The sequence below is a fragment of the Capricornis sumatraensis genome, chromosome 4 (genome assembly GCF_032405125.1).
Source record: "Capricornis sumatraensis isolate serow.1 chromosome 4, serow.2, whole genome shotgun sequence".
NCBI lineage: Eukaryota > Metazoa > Chordata > Mammalia > Artiodactyla > Bovidae > Capricornis > Capricornis sumatraensis.
In genome coordinates this window covers 75,774,740-75,795,344 of record NC_091072.1, presented here as the reverse complement: position 1 = coordinate 75,795,344, position 20,605 = coordinate 75,774,740, and the positions used below count along the sequence as shown (strand labels likewise).

Here is a 20,605-nt window from a genome sequence, read left to right as displayed (position 1 = left end):
ATACCTGTATACTTAAAAACGGCTAAGACAGTAAATTTTATGTTATTTGTATTTTACCACAATTTAAATTTTTTAAAAAAATTTTTAAAGAGGGAAATTCTGCCATTTGCAACAACATAAATAAACCTAGAGGACCTTTTGCTAAGTAAAATAAGCCAGACAGAGAAAGACAAAGTATTATGTGATCTTACTTATGTGAGGCATCTAAAACAGTCAAACTTGTAGAGAGTAAAATAGTGGTTTCCAGAGACTGAGGGAAGGAGGAAACAAGGACATATTAGTCAAAGGGCAAAAAGTTTCAGTTATCCAAGATGAATATATCTGAGAGATCCTCTGTACAGCATAGTACCTATAGTGAAACATATAATACTGTGGGAATTCTCTGGTAGTCCAGTGATTAGGACTCGGTGCTATCACTGCCAGGGTCCCAGGTTCTAACCCTGGTCATGAAACTAGGGGCTTCCCAAGTGGCACAGTGGTAAAGTATCCACCTTCTACTGCAGGAGACGCAAGAGACGTGGGTTCAGTCCTAGGGTCGGAAAGATCCCCTGGAGGAGGAAATGGCAACCCACACCAGTATTGCCTGGAAAATTCCACAGACAGAGGAGTCTGGTGGTCTATAGTCCATGGGGTCGCAAAGAGTCAGAAAACAACTGATCACACACACACACACACACACAAAACTAAGATCCCGCTACAAGGCAATAAAAATAATGAAGTTGTATGCATTCATGAACATCCTTGTCTTAAGATTACAGTTAGTCTAAAACTCTAGAAATTTTGGTAAAGTTTTACACTAAAGTAAAAGATAAGACTGTGTACTCTCAAATCTCCTTTGAACCCTAGGCAAACTCATTTTCTATAACTCAACTTAGGAGAAAGAAATTAAGCATCCTCAGTCTAGAATTCTCAGAAATGCAAGCAATACTTTTAAGCTTTCTAACACTGAAAAAAAAAAAAAAGAATAATTTCGTTAATCATAAATAAGACTTTCAAGAATACCCGAAATATAACTTTGAACTGTGATCTATATAAAAACAAAATTCTAAAATCCATTTAAAAGCAAGTAATGTCAAAGATAAAATTACAATACCAGCTCTAACCTAACTCTGTCTCTTTCCTATATAAGAAGCCAACATTCTGTGTCTCAGAAAAGCCAAATTTTCCCCCTTAACACTCTACACACAAAAAAATACTCAACCAATGTTGCTAACCAACTAAAAACCAAGAAGAGTTGCAAAACACAAAATAAACCCTGCTGTTACCTACATCAATGGATTTCTGAGCCAGTATTCCAGCTATGAAGCTGACATCGTAACTACTGCATAACTATAAAAAGTAGAAATTCCAAACCTAAGGTACATATCCATATCTGGTATCTCACTGGTGCAGTCAAAAGAAAGTGACAACAATAATTCTTACCCTCCAATTCCAAATTCGTTTGAGCCTGTTGGGGGTTTTCTCCAGAATCTGTAGAAATTCATGTGTCAGTTCTACAAATGAAATTAGAACATTTAAGAAAAATTCAGAGAGGCAGAAGTAATGAAACAAGAATAACCTCAACTAACTGTATTTATCTGAAATCAAGTCACCTTTGGCCAGGTATGTGACAGATCAAGAGCAAGTGCTTTCCAAGGTCCCTTACTCTAAAACTTACCATCTAAAAGTTCCAAGGTCACAGTGGCGTCAACATACTCCCACCAGTGCTTCCCATCAGTTGAGACTGGGATCTCCCAGTTGGACCACTTGCAAGCCAGATGAATGCAGACACAGGCCACCACAGGAGGTGTGTACTGCAGGCTAAATGTGGTCAAATGCAGGCTGACATCAGAGGGAAGGAAACAAGAGAGTGTCATGAGCTCTCAATTCTGAACCCAAAGTTAAAAAACTCTCCATTATTTAAAAAAAAAAAGAAAAAGAAAAAAAACACTGGAGAGCAAGAAAGGCAAGAAATAGCCAGTGCTCTGATCCAACACCCAACCTAATCTTTCCATTAACCCATCTGCTCAGGTAACAACTTGTCTAATTTTTTTGACTATACATCATTTAATCCACACACTGATGAAGGACCAGAAAAAATAAAAACAAAAATAGACTGAGTACTCAGTTTTTTTAAATAAGGATTAATCAGCCTAAGAATAAGGTCAGAACAAAAGAAAAATTTCAACATTTTTAATATGTACAATCCCTAAATCAAATACTTAAGGAACTATCCTAAAAATTATCTTATTTCTTGCCAGTCATAGGTCTGGTCTCTTTTAAACAATGAATAGATAATCACTCACTCAAGTGTGAATATGCTTGATAGTTTATTTTTAAAATCTCTCCCATCAGGCTATAAAAATGAACTTCTTAGCCTTGACAGTCATTAGGAGTATCTTTGGTTTCCAAGAACTACAGAGTAGATTGGAGATGAGAATGAGCAAATAATTTGGTAATACATGTTATGTGTTAACTTTTTCTTTAAAAAGGGAACGAGAAAGAAAAAGTATCACAACTCTGCACACATATATGTGCCCATTTATCTGGGAGTGAATGAAGACAAAGAGTACCTTTTAAAATACCACAATTACAGCAGAATCCTCCAAACTAGATTTTAGTCACCAACTGGCAATGAAATCCAAGTTTAAATAAACTTTCAAAACTATGCTCTTGGATATTTAAATGTAAAGTAACAAATGCAGAATTAAGTTGGCTATCAATCAGCAACGAAAATATTTTATGACCTTAACAAATTTAATAAGCAGCATGGAAATTTTAAGGCACGCATGACAACTGTGCAGAAAAATCAACATTTACCATGGACTTGTCTATAACACATTCTATTAATATCAGAGATCCTTGACTAGATCTTTGGCTCCTAGCTTACTAAGTGCCAGACCTATCATCTTTCCATATACCCAACAAAAAGTGACAATTCCAACCCAAGTAAAGTACTATCCCAAAAAGAGAAGAGAAAAATATTAAAATATAAACCTGTTGGTTGCCATGAAGTAAGAAGTTTGTGCTAAGTCCTTGCTTGCTAAAAAAAAAAGGGGGGGGGGATTATTAGTTCCATTCATTCTCAATAATTACTTAGTAAGCATTTAATATTTGCAAGGCAGAGAATACAGTGGCAAATGAGACAGACATGGTCTCTGACCACCTGATGCTTACATTCCACTGTCAAATGAAGCAGTTTAAGTGATTTTTTAATTATATTAACAATTATGCTGCTTCCAGACTTAAGGACTCAAGCTTTATTCTGCACACCACATATAAGGGTTACATATTTAAAATGCAATTCCTGGGCATCCTCCCTAGTCTAACTCAACACTTTTGGAGGATGTAGTAACAATGAGCATTTTTAACAAGTAACTCAGAGATCCTGATATAAGAGACCACTAAGAAATTCTAAGCTAGGGGATGAACTAATCTGGAGGCAAGATCAGAAGACCTTTACATATTTGGAAAAAATTAGCAAATGACATAAATTATTTAAACATATTACAATTAAAAAACTCCTCCTTCAAAAAAAATTTGTCTGGGTGACAAAGTAAATTTTAATCTTCCTTAGATGAAATATTAACATATTTAACCCATCTCTGTTTAACACTATGCTTGCTCAATGTAAACCTTTTAATGTTCTCAAAATATAAAGAACTCAAAAAACTCAAATTTTCAGATGAAACACACGATAAGGCCAATTATCAGTGAAAATCTACAAAACAAGAAATTGTGTTTAAATGCACAATGCTATTAGATATTCTTTCTTGATATTAGTATTTGAATAAAAAGAAGAACTAGGTTTAATGCAATCATGGCTACTAAAGTTAAATTAGAATAAAAAGCAAGTCTGCCAAGGAATTAACAAAGATGAAAGTTAAGTTCAAATCAATTCTACATGGTCTTCTGGGTGGCCTTTAACAGTGTCCAGGACAACCAACCCTAGAATCAAATTAAGATCACTTCCCTGGTGGCTCATACCATAAAGCATCTGCCTGCAATGCAGGAGACCTGAGTTTGATCCCTGGGTCAGGAAGATCCCCTGGAGAAGGAAATGGCAACCCACTCCAGTACTCTTGCCTGGAAAATCCCATGGACACAGGAGCCTGGTAGGCACAGTCCACAGGGTCGCAAAGAGTCGGACACGACTGAGAGACTTCACTTTCATTTTCACTCCCAAGATATCTTTAAAATTGCTATTGGATACTTTGATTTTAGTGACTTTTCAAAATCTGCCTCCAGCTTTGATAAACAAGAAACTCACTCACTTTATCTGGAAGTCACCTAAAAACACTACAAGAACTCAACAGAAAAGCTCCAACCACTCATTTTGAAATTTAAAAGCCAGAGAGGTTTTTTTAATTTAAATTTTGGCCAAAGCAGCTGTATTATGTATTAGCCCACAGTAAATCTTAGCCTCTACATGGTAAAACAGTTTAAGATAGCATCTCAGGTTGGGATTGGGATTCCTTACCTCGAACAAGCTGAGTGCACTTTACCACGTGTGTATGTGGGTGATCAATTGTTAATTCAAAGCCTAAAAAAAAGTAACTGGTTAAAAACCTAAAGATACTCAAAATATTTTATACTGCTTTTATCTGAGTCATCACTGAAGGCTTCTCTCATTTTCTGGTCCCAAAACTGCCTATTGAGAAGCTGAGACTCACATAAAGTATGGAGCACACTCTTAAGATTATCTTCAAAGGCACCACTCAGATTAATGAAGTTAATAGAGTCTCAAGTTCCCTGAACCATCAGTAACATCTGAATATAAAACGTGTTCTTAGGAACAACAGAATATATGACTGGAAAAGATGCAGTTACACAATGATTATCTGTGAAAGCTTAACCTTTAGAAAACATTTTTAAAACCTATTCCTCTCTTACTTCAGTCTTCTTCCTTTTCATCATCTCAATCATCATTAAGTACTGATCATTTTATCTAACTTTAAATGATCTTAACCAAAATGCAGTATGTCTATAAAAATTTTCCAAGAAATTTCTTTTTGTGTACGTAAATAAAATTATCTAGTACGAGTAAAGAAATTCTAGGGAATTCCCCGGCAGTCCAGTGGTTAGGACTCCGCACTTGCACTGCCAAGAGCCTGGGTTCAATCCCTGTCAGGGAACTAAGATCCCACAAGCTATGTGCAGCAAGCCCAAAAAATAAAAATAAAGTCTGAGGCAAACTGATTAAAAAAAAGAAGAAAATTCTATTGCAAAATTTACTTGATGCAAATTATTCTAAAAGCACAACTGACTCTTACAAGTTAGATTTTACAGGTTTCCACATTAAAATATTAAAATGTATCCCACCAGAAAAATATCATTGCCCCCTAAAGTATGGTTACCTTGAAGATAACTAACTTAAAGTAAAAATTAGCAGAAACTAATTTGAAGAATTCATTGTGTGTATAGGTGTATATGCAAAAAATACAGGCTGATCAGCAACTTTCCCACATGACTCATGAAATACTCTATCTAAAGAGAAAAATGAGAGCTGAAAAGAACAAGAAAATCTTTATTTTCCATATTTGCTAAGCTTTTAAAGGCAGTCTTATGAAAATAATACTAGATAATAAGTACATCATCAGTTCTTTAGCCCATCAATTTAATTTAGCTTGAATTCCTCCATCTCCACTCTACTGTTTTGAATGCTGATTACCAATTATAAAAACAAATACTGTTATTTAAATATAAGGACAGACTATGAAAACTCCTGGAAGGAAAAAAGTTAGATAGTTTCTGCTATTATTTATCAGAAAGTTAAACACTGCCAAATCTTATCAAGCAAATCATGAATCCTAGAATAAAAACAAGCAGAAAAAGCCTGCTAATGGCTATCTCAAAGGTCGGTGGTGCCTTCATTCTCTCTGTGGCAGGGTTAAGCAATCTCTACAATGTACAAAAACCTTCCCAAGAAATTCTCTTCCTGTTTCCTATTTTGCAAATTAGAAAAACATTCTATTGCATACATATTTCTTTAATGTTTTAAAGGAAAATAAACTTACCTAAAGTCTGCAGAATTATGCTTTCTAGTATCACCAGATCTTGAACTTGCTGCAGGTAAGCCTGCAGATGTGAGAAGACACATAAATTATTCCCCAAAAAGACACAGTATATAACATAAAGTATAGACAATTCTATCATAACAACCTCCAAAGGAAACCAAAGCCACAAAAGGCAAGGGTGCAGTTATGAGGGAAAGTAGGAACTGAAATTAATCCTTATCCCTAACGGATTCTCCTTTAAAAAAAGAAATAGATAAATAAGTGGTACAGCAAAAGATGTCAGTTTATTTATAAAGGGCTACAGTATAAACACCAGATATCTGGTTCATTTTCAGACTGACATTTTAGGTTATAATGTTCACATGATACAGATTAAAAACTTTTTTTAAATTAAAATATTAACATACCTTTTTTTAACATCATCAAAACACACTGCACAGCCTTCCCACAATACTGCATGCAATCTCAAACATTTGATTCCTGTTAAACTTTCCTTTTAGAGTAATGCTGCTGCTGCTTCTAAGTCGCTTCAGTCGTGTCCGACTCTGTGCAACCCCATAGACGGAAGCCCACCAGGCTACCCCGTCCCTGGGATTCTCCAGGCAAGAACACTGGAGTGGGTTGCCATTTCCTTCTCCAATGCGTGAAAGTGAAGTCGCTCAGTCGTGTCGACTCTTAGCGACCCCATGGACTACAGCCTACCAGGCTCCTCCGTCCATGGGATTTTCCAGGCAAGAGTACTGGAGTGGGGTGCCATTGCCTTCTCCATTAAGAGTAATGCTAGATTTTTTAAATTCACAGCGGAGTTCACAAGAAAATAGAACAAACAAAAATCCTTCAAATTTGTACAGCCATTACTGTAGCCACTATCCATACACGGCCATCAGGCACCTGAAATGTGCTATGAATGTATAATGTACAATGAATTTTAAAGACTTAGTTGAAAAATAATAATGTTAAAAAACATTAATAATGTTTTAAAACTGACTATATGCTGAAATGACTATATTTTGGGGTTTAACAAAATGCTATATAAAATATGTTAATTTTAAATTTAAATAAAAATTTAAAATAAAAGCTTAATGAAAAGCTTAATAATTTTAATTACATATGTGACTTCCCTTATATTTTTATTAGACAGCACTGGTATAGAGCTCTAGGAGAATGAAGCTTGAGCCAAGAGCTAAGAGACTTATGTTGCTGCTAACTTTCCACTGAACTTTATGATCTTGACTGAGGCCAATAAGGACTTAACCTATGTATGGTAGCTCTCCTTTCCACATAATGAAGAAAGCATCTTCTCCGAGTCACCTCATAAGACAGACTAAAGTGAGAAGTCATGTAAATATACTTTAAAGAAAAAAAAAGTCAGGATTTTACTTTTCATTTCATTAAAATTTTGTTATTTGGTCAATTCTATGGACCAATGGCAATTAGCAGTCTTAAACATAAATAAAAGTTCAGACCAACAACTTTTCAACAAAACTACTCTGGTGCAGCCCAGAGAGAAAATGTCAAGACACTGCTATTTTCAACACTTGACTCATATAACTAGGAGCTGTGGTTCCACAATTTCACTTATCTCTTACATGCATCCACTGTAACAGACAAATAACCTGGTACAGAAATCTGTAGTTTTTCTTCAAACTCATTGCTCCCCAATCACTGAATTCTAAAGCCAGGAGAGTTTCCCCTCTTCATAAGGGCAAGGAAAGATGGAAGGGAGGAGGCAGGGGAAGCTATATGTAGACACAAAGGATAAAGGGGCAGAAGTACATATATCTGAATTATAATCAACAGTATTCTCCTAGGCGAAGAAGGGGAGATGAGCTTCGACTTTTACTTTAAATGATTCTTTAGTGTCTGAGTTCTTTTCTAATGAGCATACTTGAATTTCTTAAAAAGTTAAACATATAAATGACAGGATCCATTTTTTAAAAATTCATTAACAAAAATAATGTTCTCCATAGAGATATTTACAGTAAAAAGCTGGAAATTATCTTGAGATAATGGTTAAAATATATGTATGTACATGATGAAATTCTGTGTCAGTATTTAAAGAAAGTAGAGAATTGATGGGGAAATATTTGACATATAGTAAGTGAAAAAAGTAGGTATAAAATATATACATGTATAGCTACTTATAGAAAAGAAGCTGGAAATACTGGTTCATTTATATGTCTGTGGTACAAATTATACCTAGTTAATATATTTTCTTCTTTTTATACATTTTCCAATTTTACCAGAAAAAATACAACTTTTACCATAAAATTTCTATGTTTTAAGGAAAAAACAAACACTAAAAATTCCTTTAACAATCCCCATTGAGATTTCAGTAAATCAAAGTTGCAAAATTAAGTTATGATCAAAATAAATTAAGAAAAACAGATGTATGTAATTAATCAACCCCCTACCTCACTCCTGGTATCAGGAAGTGATTCCTGTGGATGGAGACAAGTGTGTGCTACCTTGATGACGTGCTCCAATTTTTTTGGCTGCTCCTCTACTTTGGCTGCTAAAAATAAGGCTGCTGGAGCCACAGACTGGATGAAGAGAAAATAAATCATTTTTATTATTTATTTCTAGAGCAAGATAGTTCTAAAAAAGAACTAAGTTTTAAACCAACTTATTTGCTTACCTCAATTTTCATCACCTGTTATGCTTTCCCTTCTATTTAAAATATCTTCTCTCCTATCCATTAACCCAAGCCCACTTCCTAAATCAATCCTCCAATGAACTCTCATTAAAAGCTACTTTCAAGTAGCCACTATAAATGTAAGTAGACAGCTTTCTATTTAAAACGAGATTAAGTTTCATCAAAGCACTCTATATACTTTTTAAAAGGATTGTTAGGGAAATTAAAATAGAGGTAACCTTGTTCTCTTGTTCTAGAGAAGGAAATGGCAACCCACTCCAGTATTCATGCCTGGGAAATCCCATGGAAAGAGGAGCCTGGTGGGCTCAGTCAGACACGACTTAGTGGCTAAACCACCACCACCAGTCTTGTTCAGACTTCAGAAGTAGGGCAGCAGGCCTCTAACTGACTTCTGACCTTGCCCGAACTCTGCCTGGACTACATGTCTGCCTGGCAAGGACATCAACCGTTACCAGCAAGTCAAGAGGCACTTTAGAGAAGAAAGGGAATGTGACTTGAAATCTCTAAGCCCCTAAGGGCCTGGCCAGCCCAGTCCCACCTCCAGGGTCTAAGAAGTCTTATGACTAACGAGATGAAATAAACAGCATTGTAAAGTTACAGTAATACCACAGCTGCTTTTTCGCTAGCAAACTGATGAAGATATCAGTTTGCAGCATCGGACTATAATAAGCAGGAGCCCCCAAAACTGCAATCTGAAGTCTCACCCGTGGGGTAGATGTACCACCCTGATCTTTTCCAACTGGGCCTCCAGATTGCTGTTAACTTCTCACGGCTGTTCAAGTCTGGATGTAGGTTGTCAGCCCAATTTGGTGATGTATACACTGTTACACTTCTATTTCTTTTCTTTTAATGACTGTGTATTGAAATTAAGTCAAATAATCTTCTATAAAAAAATGAAATTGTTTATTTGTGTGTAACGAGTGGTTTCTTTTGTTAATGAATCCTTCGAACCTAAAACGAAAGTAAAACTTTTGGCAAAACATAAATTGGCGCTGTAAGCAGGATTCGTGAAGCAAAATGCCACTCTTAAGAAGACAGACATTAAGGTTAGTGAAGTCTTTATTTCCAGATGGGAAGATGCCTTACTTCTTGTTGGCTACTGAATGGGACATATGCACTGGACTGTGTGAGAATTGGGACCCCAAATTAAAGAGGGCTGAACCTTTAAAAGTTATTGAATGTTTGCAGCTCTTGCCAAGTGAGAAAGAACAAGAATGTACCATGATGGATCAGAGAGGCTGGATCCTCTCTGCCTACCATAAGGTTCAAGAAGCCAAATTAAAACTGGTTGAAAAGAAGTCAAAACTGGAGAAAGAATTATGCGACCTGCAAGGTTGATTGTCCACGTTACAATGTCAAAACTACACTTTAGCTGACAAAGTATCCATTTTCCAGTTGGTAGCTGAAAAAGCTGCTGTAAAGGCTGCACAAGTTAAATATCGAAAGGAGCAAGGCACGGTTAACAAAAAGAAGTTCATTCTCAGGAAATGACGGGGGGGGCGGGGGGGGAGAAGAGAGACCAAGAGACATTTTAAATCTCAAACAGAAACTAAAACCACTGCCTGTCTGGATATATGTGTCTGTCTCAGTATGTGTCTTTGTCCTTGGATAACACTGCTAAGGTTAACTTGTAAATGAGCTCCATTTAACTGACTTAAAAGTGCGTGCTTACAAATTAAAGCTAAATATCTAGAAAACTGGCCAAGATAAATTTTAGGACCACATGATCTGGGAAATATTTAGTACGAAGCCAATATCTGCTATTGAAGATGGTTTAAGTCTGTTGAGTTAATCAGTATAGATGTCTCAATATGTCTTATAGATGTCTAATATGTCTTAGAGTCATCGTATAATAATCAGTAGAATACGTTCACTGTGCCTAGGCTTAATAGAAGCTAAATAAAATCTTGCTGTTTCCTTTACAAATTTGTCAGCAACGAAAGTAACTCAATGTGTAGAAATTTTTAAGGAAAGAAAATGTAAATAAGGTAAGAGCTTTTTTAAGAATAATTATGTTTTAGGAAAGTCTCCCTAACATAACAGGGCTTTGCTGGTGACTGAGTGGTAAAGAATCCACCTACCAAAGCAGGAGACTTGAATTCCATCTCTGGTCTGGAAGATCCCACACGCCACACAGGAACTAAGCCTGTGCTCGAGTCGGAATGGCAACTACTGAGTGCTAGCACTGCAACTACTGAAGTCAGCAGGCTTTAGAGCCCTTCCTTCACAAGAGAAGCCACCACAATGAGAAGCCTGTGCACCACAACTACAGAGTAGCCCCCACTCGCCACAACTAGCTAAAGCCCACACAGCAATGAAGACCCAGCACAGCCAAAAAATAAGTAAACAAAAGTATTAAATAAAGTCTTTTGTCATTTTAGTTATGGCTTTATTCTGATGCCTTTGTAAAAAACAACTGAAAGACGCTTGCTCCTTGGAATAGCTATGATACACCTAGACAGTGTATTAAAAAGCAGAGACATCATTTTGCCAACAAAGGTCTGTACGGGCAAAGCTATGGTTCTTCCATAGTAGGTCTGGTGGTGCTAACGGTAAAGAATCTGCCCGCAATGCAGGAGACCTGGGTTCGGTCCCTGGGTTGGGAAGATCCCCTGGAAAAGGGAATGGCAACACACTCCAGTATTCTTGCCTGGAGAATGCCATGGACAGAGGAGCCTGGTGGGCTACAGTCCATGGGACTGCAGAGCTGGACACAACCAAGTGACTAACACATACACCATGGTTTTTCCAGTGCTCATGTATGGATGTGAGAGCTGGACCATAGAGAAGGCTGAGCACCAAAGAATTGATGCTTTCGAACTAGTGCTGGAGAAAACTCTTCAAAGTCCTTTGGACAACAAAATCAAACCAGTCAATCCTAAAGGAAATCAACCCTGAATATTCCATTGGAAGGACTGATGCTGAAGCTGAAACTCCAATACTTTGGCCACTTGATGCCAACAGCCAACTCACTGTAAAAGACCCTGGTGCTAGGAAAGACTGACGGCAAGAGGAGAAGAGTGAGACAGAGGATGAAGTGGTTGGATGGCATCAATGGACGTGAGTTTGAGCAAACTGAGGGAGATAGTGAAGGACAGTGAAGTCTGGCGTGCTGCAGTCCATGGGGTGGCAAAGAGTCAGACATGACTTAGTGACTGAATAACAACTTTGTAAAAATATCACCTCTTGAAGATTTACAGAAATCTTGAAGATTAAATTAAAATTAACTATTAATAAACAAATTTTGTTATTAACAGTTAGCTGGTATCAGACTGGAACTTGGTTTTCTCTGTTAAGAGAACAGCTTTCTTGGGATGTGGCTTTTGATAAGACTGAGAATTTCATTGCCTTTAAGTGATTTATATTTGTTTTTAAAATCTTTTGCAACTTTGGTAAAGTAAATAAATATTTCACAATGATCTATGAAGAATGTGGCACACACAGATAAGCTCATTTTGCTTCTACAAAAAATTAATCCTTCATTGTCAGACTTTTGCTATCCTGATGTTCTTAGAATATGGCAACTGTCTACTTCTAAACCAAGGAATTTAAAACAGGTAAACAAAGGCTATAAATCAAACAGTCAGGGGACTGGGAAATCCAAGATGGCTGCTTGACTTTTCCTGGCTCCCTGATAAACCGCATTTCTTATTTGATGGGACTAACCATTAACCCTGGCTAGAGGGTTAATGCCTTCACAAAAAACTGTTTCACTTAATAGTAAATTCTAGTTTTGTTAACTGAGATCTATGTTGACCAAGACTTATTTCCCAGACAGCTCCTTGCTGTTATATTTTATTGCTAAGACATTTAACTTTTCTAAAGCTTATCTCAGTAATCTATCTTTGGATGGAGAGCAGATACCCTGTGACATAAAATAACCTGTATCAATCAATCAACTATATGCCAATTGGAGCTTATGGAAAAAAAAAAAAAAAAAGAGCCCTTGGGTTTCTAGCACAGGAAATTTCCAGAGGCCGGAAAAAGTCATACTAAGAATAGTCAATTTGCTCAATTATACACAGTATGTCAGGCTCTAAAACAAGAAAATTTAACAGAATGTCGTATTTATACAGATTCTTGGTCAGTAGCCAACGACCAAGATTGGCCACTTGGCTTCCCCTAAGCATAAAGAATAACTGGCGAATTCACTCCAAAGAGCTATGGGGAAAGCAATTATGGTCTGACATTTGGGAAACTGTTCAAACTACTACTGTTTCAGTCTCTCATGTAGATGCTCACAGTGTCCCAAATTCTAGGAAATAATGGTATAACTCTATTAGAAATGAACAAACCTGAATTCAAGCAGCAGAACTTGATCCAGACTCCAGCAACTTAAAATGTTCGACTTCATGCACACACCAAAAATGGGGCCATTTGGGAGAAACAACATACAGGTGGGCTCAGGATCGAGGTTATTTCTTTAACTATAGATCTCATTAAATGTGTTATTTTACGATGTCCAATTTGTCAACAATTAAGCACAGAAGCTTGCCACAACCAGTAAAGGACAAGTGGCACATGGCAAGCTGCCTGGGCAAATACAGCAAACTGATTATATTGGTCCATTAATTTGGGAAGAAGGATGCCAATGTGTGTGTACTGCTGTGAACACCTATTCTGGATATTTAGTGGCCATTCCCTTGGGGAAAGCCAATCAGAGTAATACTATTAAAACACTGGAGATAATTCATCTATATTATGGTGTTCCACTTCAAATTCAGAGTGACAATGGATCACATTTTAAAATAAGTTAATACAAGAGTTTGTCCAGGAACATAATGTACAATGGATTTTTCATATTTTATTATCCTCAAGATGCTGGCTTGACTGAAAGAATGAATGATCTGCTTAAATAGCAATTAATTAAACTTGGAGAGGGTTCTTATAAAAACTGAAGGACTAATTTAAATACTGCCCTCAATATTTTAAATAATAGACCTATAGGAGAATTAGAAACTCCTTTGATGAGGATGACTATTCTAAACGTACAGATTCATAAAACAGAGTTCCATCCTGAGACAGCTAGAATTAGAAAGTCAGCCCAGGAGCACCAGTTCCTTTCTGAGCTAGTCTTGAGGCCTCAAGACTGGATTTGTCACCTACATGTGAACAGAGACCTTCTAAAGGAGTGATATGTGCTATTTCAACTGGTGTTGCAATTAAAATGTCTCCCAGACACTTTCAATTAATCCAAGAATGCTTCAGTTTAGCATTAACATGGATTTGTGTCCATGGGGAGTTACAGACCTAGACTACCAAGGAGAAATTTGAGTAATTTTACTAAATGAGGAAAAGGATGATCTACTTATTAATAAACATAATGAAGTTGTCAATTGCTGATTCTTCCATTTGTAACTGACAAAGTACAAAACGGAGAACCTCCCACCTTACTAACGGTCAGAGGTGATAGAGGGTTTGGGTCCACAAATGAAATACATACTACTGAAGCTTAAGTCTGGGTGAGGCAGCCTAACCATCCTCCCATACCTGCGGCTGATATGACTGCACAGGGGAAGGATATCATCATATAATCTCCAGACAGGAAAAATGGAAATGTGCCATTAACATACTGTTATTCTCTAGAAAAGACTCTTCTTGGAGACTTACTGTAATGTGGATTGTTATTCATACCTCAACTCCTGATTATCTGCTACTGTTAAGAAAAGAACATGACGAAAAATGTTGGAGAATCTTCAGATGGAGAAATAGGAGCCAGACCCAAACTCAGGATAACTTCACCTGCCTTGCAAACAAGGCTTTGACTTTCTATGGACAAAATTTATCTGTCTGCTATATTACATCAATTTCATGTGTTACTCATTTTATCTGGGGGAGAGTATTAGTTGTGGCATTTTACTGGGAATTGTTTGGACTTTAATAATCACACCACTTACTGATAGACTATGATAAGCCTACCAAGAGACTGCTAAATGGACCAACATCTCACATTTGGGAACCCTACTTATCACAGAACTTCATCAAGTATTGTGAATGGACTATCTTCCCTAAATCCTATGTTTTTTTAAATAGCCCCTCAACTTGTATGTATTGTAACCAGTTATTTAGAAACTAACTTCTATGTATCAGTTAGGAACCCCTTTTTCCAGATGCCTAACACATATTGATCATTATTACTTTTCCTCCATGAGAACTTAGGTATTGTGGACTCAAATCCTATTCCTTACTCTCTCTATTCCCAGTATTAGCTTCCCCTTAAAACCTTTATGAAAGATTTTGCAAGGAATCAGAGAGTTACAAAATTTCACAGATAAACATAATCATACCTTAATAGAACACTTTGTTGTTACTACTGTAACTGCCAATAACTTAATGGATGTAGGAGCTGATGCACAAAAACGTACTTCTCATTCATGGTGGGTCTTTTTCTTTACTAGATCCCCTACTGCTCCAAGATTCTTTTCTGCACTGCTTAACCCATTACATATTTCTTTGATCACTTTATTTCTGTTGACTATCTGGAACTGTTATTTGACTTATAGAATTAAACAGACTGTTCATGTTACTCTGCCTTATTCCTATGCTCTTCAGTCTGAACAATTCTGAGGTCAACTGGTAAGGATGAGTCTTGTTCAGGCTTCAGAAATAGGGGAGCAGGCCTCTGACCCACTTCTGACCTTGCCCAGACACTGCCTGGACTACATGCCTGCCTACAAGCACATCAACTGTTACCATCAGGTCAATCGGCACATTAGACAACAAAGGGAGTAGGACTTGAAATCCCTAAGCCCCTGAGGGCCTGGCCAGCCTCTCTTCCCCATCTAAAAATTCTTAAGACTCAGGAAGATAAAACAAACAGCATTGTAAAATTAAAGTAAAACTAGAGCTGAATCTTTTTGAAGTAATCTTTTAAAATTATTTTTACTATCAGTCACCAAAAACTATGCAGAGATGATATTTACAATGTTACATTCTCACAAGAGCTGATTTTTTGCACACAAACTGACGCTATCAGCTTGCGGCCTGAGATTACAAACAGGAGCCCGCAAAATTGCAATCTGAAGTCTCACCTGTGGGGTGGATGTACCACCCAGGATCCTTCCAACTGGGAATCCAGATTGCTGTTAACAAGGGACTGGCCAGTGCTGTTCAAGTCTGGACATAGGCTGTTGGCCCAATTCTGTTACTTGTCTCTACTGTTTTTTATTTTTTTTTAATGATTGTATATTTAAATTAAGTCAAATAACCTTCTATAAAAAAACTGAACTTGTTTATTTGTGGTAATGAGTGGTTTCTTTTGTTAACAAATTCTTCAAACCTAAAGCGAAAGTAAAACTCTCGGCAAAACAAGGAGTAAATTGAAATGTCCAGAATCAGCAAGTTCTTAGAGACCAAAGTAGACTAGTGGTTGCCAGGGGCTGGGAAAAGAGAAATGGAAGTGACTGCTGAAGTATAAGGCGTTTCTTTCTGGGGTGATGTAAATGTTCAGAAATTAGATCATTGTGATGGTTGTTGACCTCTGAATATATCAAGAACCAGTGAATTGTACATCAAAAGAAGGAATTCTATCGTATGCAAATTATCTCAATTATACTTACATATGGAGAAGAGCACAAAACTGGAATTAGTGCTCTCACTGCTGGGAACCCAGGTTCAATCCCTGTTTGGGGAACTAAGATCCCACAAGCCATGCTGTGAGGCCAAAAAAAAAAGTCAAGCCAATACACAAGAAGACAGAAAACTCAGAAGCTAGAAAAGAAATCAGAATAGGACATAAACATACCCTGGTGATTTGGGAAATCTCAGGAAGCAGAACTTCTCTAGAATCTTAACAAGAATGTCAGTGAATCAAACACGGCAATGGCATGAACTAGACAGAATTCACCAGAAGTTAAAGAAAACAATAAAAAATTTTATTGAAGTGAAATATTTATTTACTGAGTATAACTGATAAGAATTCTAATATTTATTTGTATTACTTTGTGAAAAGGTTTTTCTCCACAAATTCAATACAGAATATTCCTCTTCCTTTACATCGGCTGCAGCTGTATACGGAGCTTGCCACAAATATTCTACTAGACCTCAAAACAAAGAAAATCCTGAGGAAAATGGGTGTGAACAAAGACGTGAGAAATCAGGGCATCAGGCACATTTTGAACAGTACATGAGTAAAGGATATAAATAAAAGGATATAGGTCACAAAAAATTTTTAAGAGGAGAGTGACATTAAACATTTTGGGCAAAAAAATGTAGAGTTTAAGAAATAATTAGAAAGATTAATCCAGTGGTAGATGGAACTAAAAGGAAGAAAGGATAGATATATTAAGTTACTTTTTCTTAGAGAAAATTTTACTAATACAAGCACTAGGAAACAAAGTTTAGAATAGGCACTAGCAGTAGAAATAAAGTAAAAAAGAGATACAGTTTTCACCTTGGAAAAATGAATAGGTTTTCAGTAAATACACACACACACACACACACACATAATTGCATGAAGAGAAAATTCTAGTGGAAATACACGCCAAAAGGTTAATAGGATTATCTCTGAAGACCATAGTTACAGAGAAATAGTCACCTCCTTCAATTTGTCCTCTTTAATTTTATGATAAAAATATATATTTATAGGGTGAGAAAAACAGAATAGTACCATTACAGAAATTAATAGGACTTTATAACTGATTGGACAAAGGGGAAAAGGAAAAAGATAACTCAAAGGCAATACTAAGATATTAAGCCTACAACTTTGCCTTCAAGGATCTAAAAATACACTTGAAAGAATCTAACATATATATATACGTAAATATATAATAAAAACAATGTCTAACAAGGCACTATCTCAGTTAGGTGAAAGACTGCAACAGATAAATTTCAACCTAATTGTTGTGCAATCAACCATATACTCATTGCTCCTCACGCAATCATACACCAAGCTAGTTTATCGAAGTATTTTCCTATCAAAGGTAGTTTCAAAAGGAATTCTTATGCCAAGTAAGAGTGTAAGATTTTTTCCATATTATAAACAGTAATAATGCCAGCTAATACTTGCTATGTGCAGGCATTCTGCAAATTAATTCACCTATATCCTATGAGGTAGGCACGATTTTTTACTCCAAAGAGATGAGAAAACTGAGGCCCAAGGTAACTTGCCCAAGGCCAAAGAGCTGTAGGCAGTGCAGCAAGGATCCAAATTGAGATGTGTCTGACTCAAGAGATCATCCTCTTAACCACTCAGTTCAGTTCAGTCACTCAGTCCTGTCCGACTCCTTGCAACCCCATGAACCACAGCATGCCAGGCCTCCCTGTCCATCACCAATTCCCAGAGTTTACCCAAATTCATGTCCATTGAGTCGGTGATGCCATACAACCATCTCATCCCATTGTCCCCCTCTCCTCCTGCTTTCAATCATTCCCAACATCAGGGCATCAAGTGGCCAAAATATTGGAATTTCGGCTTCAGCATCAGTCCTTCCAATGAACACCCAGGACTGATTTCCTTTAGGATGGACTGACTGGATCTCCTTGCAGTCCAAGGGACTCTCAAGAGTCTTCTCCAACACCACAGTTCAAAAGCATCAATTCTTCGGCACTCAGCTTTCTTTACAGTCCAACTCTCACACCCATACATGACTACTGGAAAAAGCATAGCCTTGACTTGATGGACCTTTGTTGACAAAGTAATGTCTCTGCTTTTTAATATGCTGTCTAGGTTGGTCATAACTTTCCTCCCAAGGAGTAAGCATCTTTTAATTTCATGGCTGCAGTCACCATCTGCAGTGATTTTGGAGCCCAAAAATATAAAGTCAGCCACTGTTTCCACTGTTTCCCCATCTCTTTGCCATGAAATGATGGGACCAGATGTCCTAAAAAATAAAGTCAGCTACTGTTTCTCCATCTATTTGCCATGAAGTGATGGGACCAGATGCCATGATCTTCGTTTTCTGAATGTTGAACTTTAAGCCAACTTTTTCACTCTCCTCTTTCACTTTCATCAAGAGGCTCTTTAGTTCTTCTTCACTTTCTGCCATAAGGGTGGTGTCATCTACAAATCTGAGGTTATTGATATTTCTCCCGGCAATCTTGATTCCGGCTTGTGCTTCCTCCAGCCCAGCGTTTCTCATGATGTACTCTGCATAGAAGTTAAATAAGCAGGGTGACAATATACAGCCTTGATGTACTTCTTTTTCTATTTGGAACCAGTCTATTGGTCCATGTCCAGTTCTAAGCGCTGCTTCCTGATCTGAATATAGGTTTCTCAAGAAGCAGGTCAGGTGGTCTGGTATTCCCATCTCCTTCAGAATTTTCCACAGTTTATTGTGATGCACACAGTCAAAGGCTTTGGCACAGTCAATACAGCAGAAATAGACGTTTTTCTGGAACTCTCTTGCTTTTTCCATGATCCAGCAGATACTGGCAATTTGATCTCTGGTTCCTCTGCCTTTTCTAAAACCAGCTTGAACATCTGGAAGTTCATGGTTCACATATTGCTGAAGCCTGGCTTGGAGAATTCTGAGCATTACTTTACTAGCATGTGAAATGAGTGCAATTGTGCAGGAGTTTGAGCATTCTTTGGCATTGCCTTTCTTTGGGATTGGAATGAAAACTGACCTTTTCCAGTCCTGTGGCCACTGCTGAGTGTTCCAAATTTGCTGACATATTAAGTGCAGCACTTTCACAGCATCAGGATTTGAAATACTAAACTTGACCTTTTAAGAGTCGGTTAATGAGAGTAATATACACCCAAATTTGTCAGCTATTACAACACCTGTGTAACAAATATTAGAAAATGCAACATAAATACACACATATCAAGTTGCTCACCTTTACTTTTACATTCCCCCACTTGAAAACATTTAAGATAGTAAATATAAAAATTCAATTCAGTTCAGTTGCTCAGTTGTGTCCAACTCTTTGCAACCCCATGGACTATAGTGAGGCTTAATTTCTTCTCAAAAAATGAATGCAATGCCAGGATTTAAGTAAAAATAAACCAGTCATTTAATCATGTCCACTCTTAATTTCTTCTCAAAAAATGAAAGCAATGCCAGGGTTTAAGTAAAAATAAACCAGTCATTTAATCATGTCCACTAAAGGAATACAATTTATGCAATCATAAGGTAAGTTCGCTTCAAAGGTACTGGAAATACACTATATCTTGTTCTGTGTGGAGATTATGTATAAATAAAATGCAAAAAAGAATTGTGCTGCACCTCAGACTTGAGTGCTTTATGTTGCTGCTATTGTTGTTTAGTCACTAAGTCCTGTCTGACTCTTCTGGGACCCCACAGACTGTAGCCTGCCAAGCTCCACTGTCCATGAGATTTTCCAGGCAAGAATACTGGAGTGGGTTGCCATTTCCTCCTCCAAGGGATCTTCCCAACCAGGGATTGAACCCGCATCTCCTGCACTGGCAGGTGGATTCTTTACTACTGAGCCACCAGTGAAGCCCATGCTTTATGTTATACCTCAATAAAGATTTTAAAATTTTTTTTAAAAAAGGCAAGAGCTTTAGGCTCCAAAACACTATAAAAGAATTACAACAAAACAAGAAAAGTATTCATGGCACATGGCACACAGCTTTGATAGATGAGAAAACCAAAATAAAATAGGGGCAAAAAGAATCAACTGAGAATTTTTAAGTCAATTCTTCAATTTCACAAGAAGAACAATGACCAACAGGCATAAGAAGTTCAATTTCACTAACTGAAGAAATGTAAATTCAGAAATAGGACTCCCACTATCTTGCTCACCACTCTATCCCTAGTACTTGACAAATAGTATTTCCTAAAATAATGAGTATTTGTTATTAGTGAGGATGGAGAGAAAAGAAGAGTCTTCCACAGTGCTGGAAACAATGTACGCTGATATAATCTTTCAGTAGAACAAACAGACACATAAAAATCTTTTAAATGCATACCCTTGGACACAATTCCATCTATAGGAACTTATAAACAGTCATGTGTACCAGACTATTTTATATAAATTATTTATAATA

General features: G+C 37.0%; 1 protein-coding gene across 2 annotated transcripts in view; it reads right to left on the bottom strand.

The window, feature by feature from the left end:
* Positions 1-20,605, bottom strand: part of CCNT1 (cyclin T1) — a 36,303-nt gene that overhangs the window by 9,608 nt on the left and 6,090 nt on the right. Inside the window, exons 3-8 of one of the 2 annotated variants that reach the window (XM_068971588.1) lie at positions 8,411-8,539; positions 5,997-6,057; positions 4,460-4,522; positions 2,977-3,022; positions 1,658-1,821; positions 1,423-1,493 (exon numbers count right to left, since the gene is read on the bottom strand). In XM_068971588.1, the coding sequence (XP_068827689.1) occupies positions 1,423-1,493; positions 1,658-1,821; positions 2,977-3,022; positions 4,460-4,522; positions 5,997-6,057; positions 8,411-8,539 (534 nt within the window). The remainder of the gene's footprint in view (positions 1-1,422; positions 1,494-1,657; positions 1,822-2,976; positions 3,023-4,459; positions 4,523-5,996; positions 6,058-8,410; positions 8,540-20,605) is intronic. The other variant, XM_068971589.1, reaches the window with a different exon arrangement.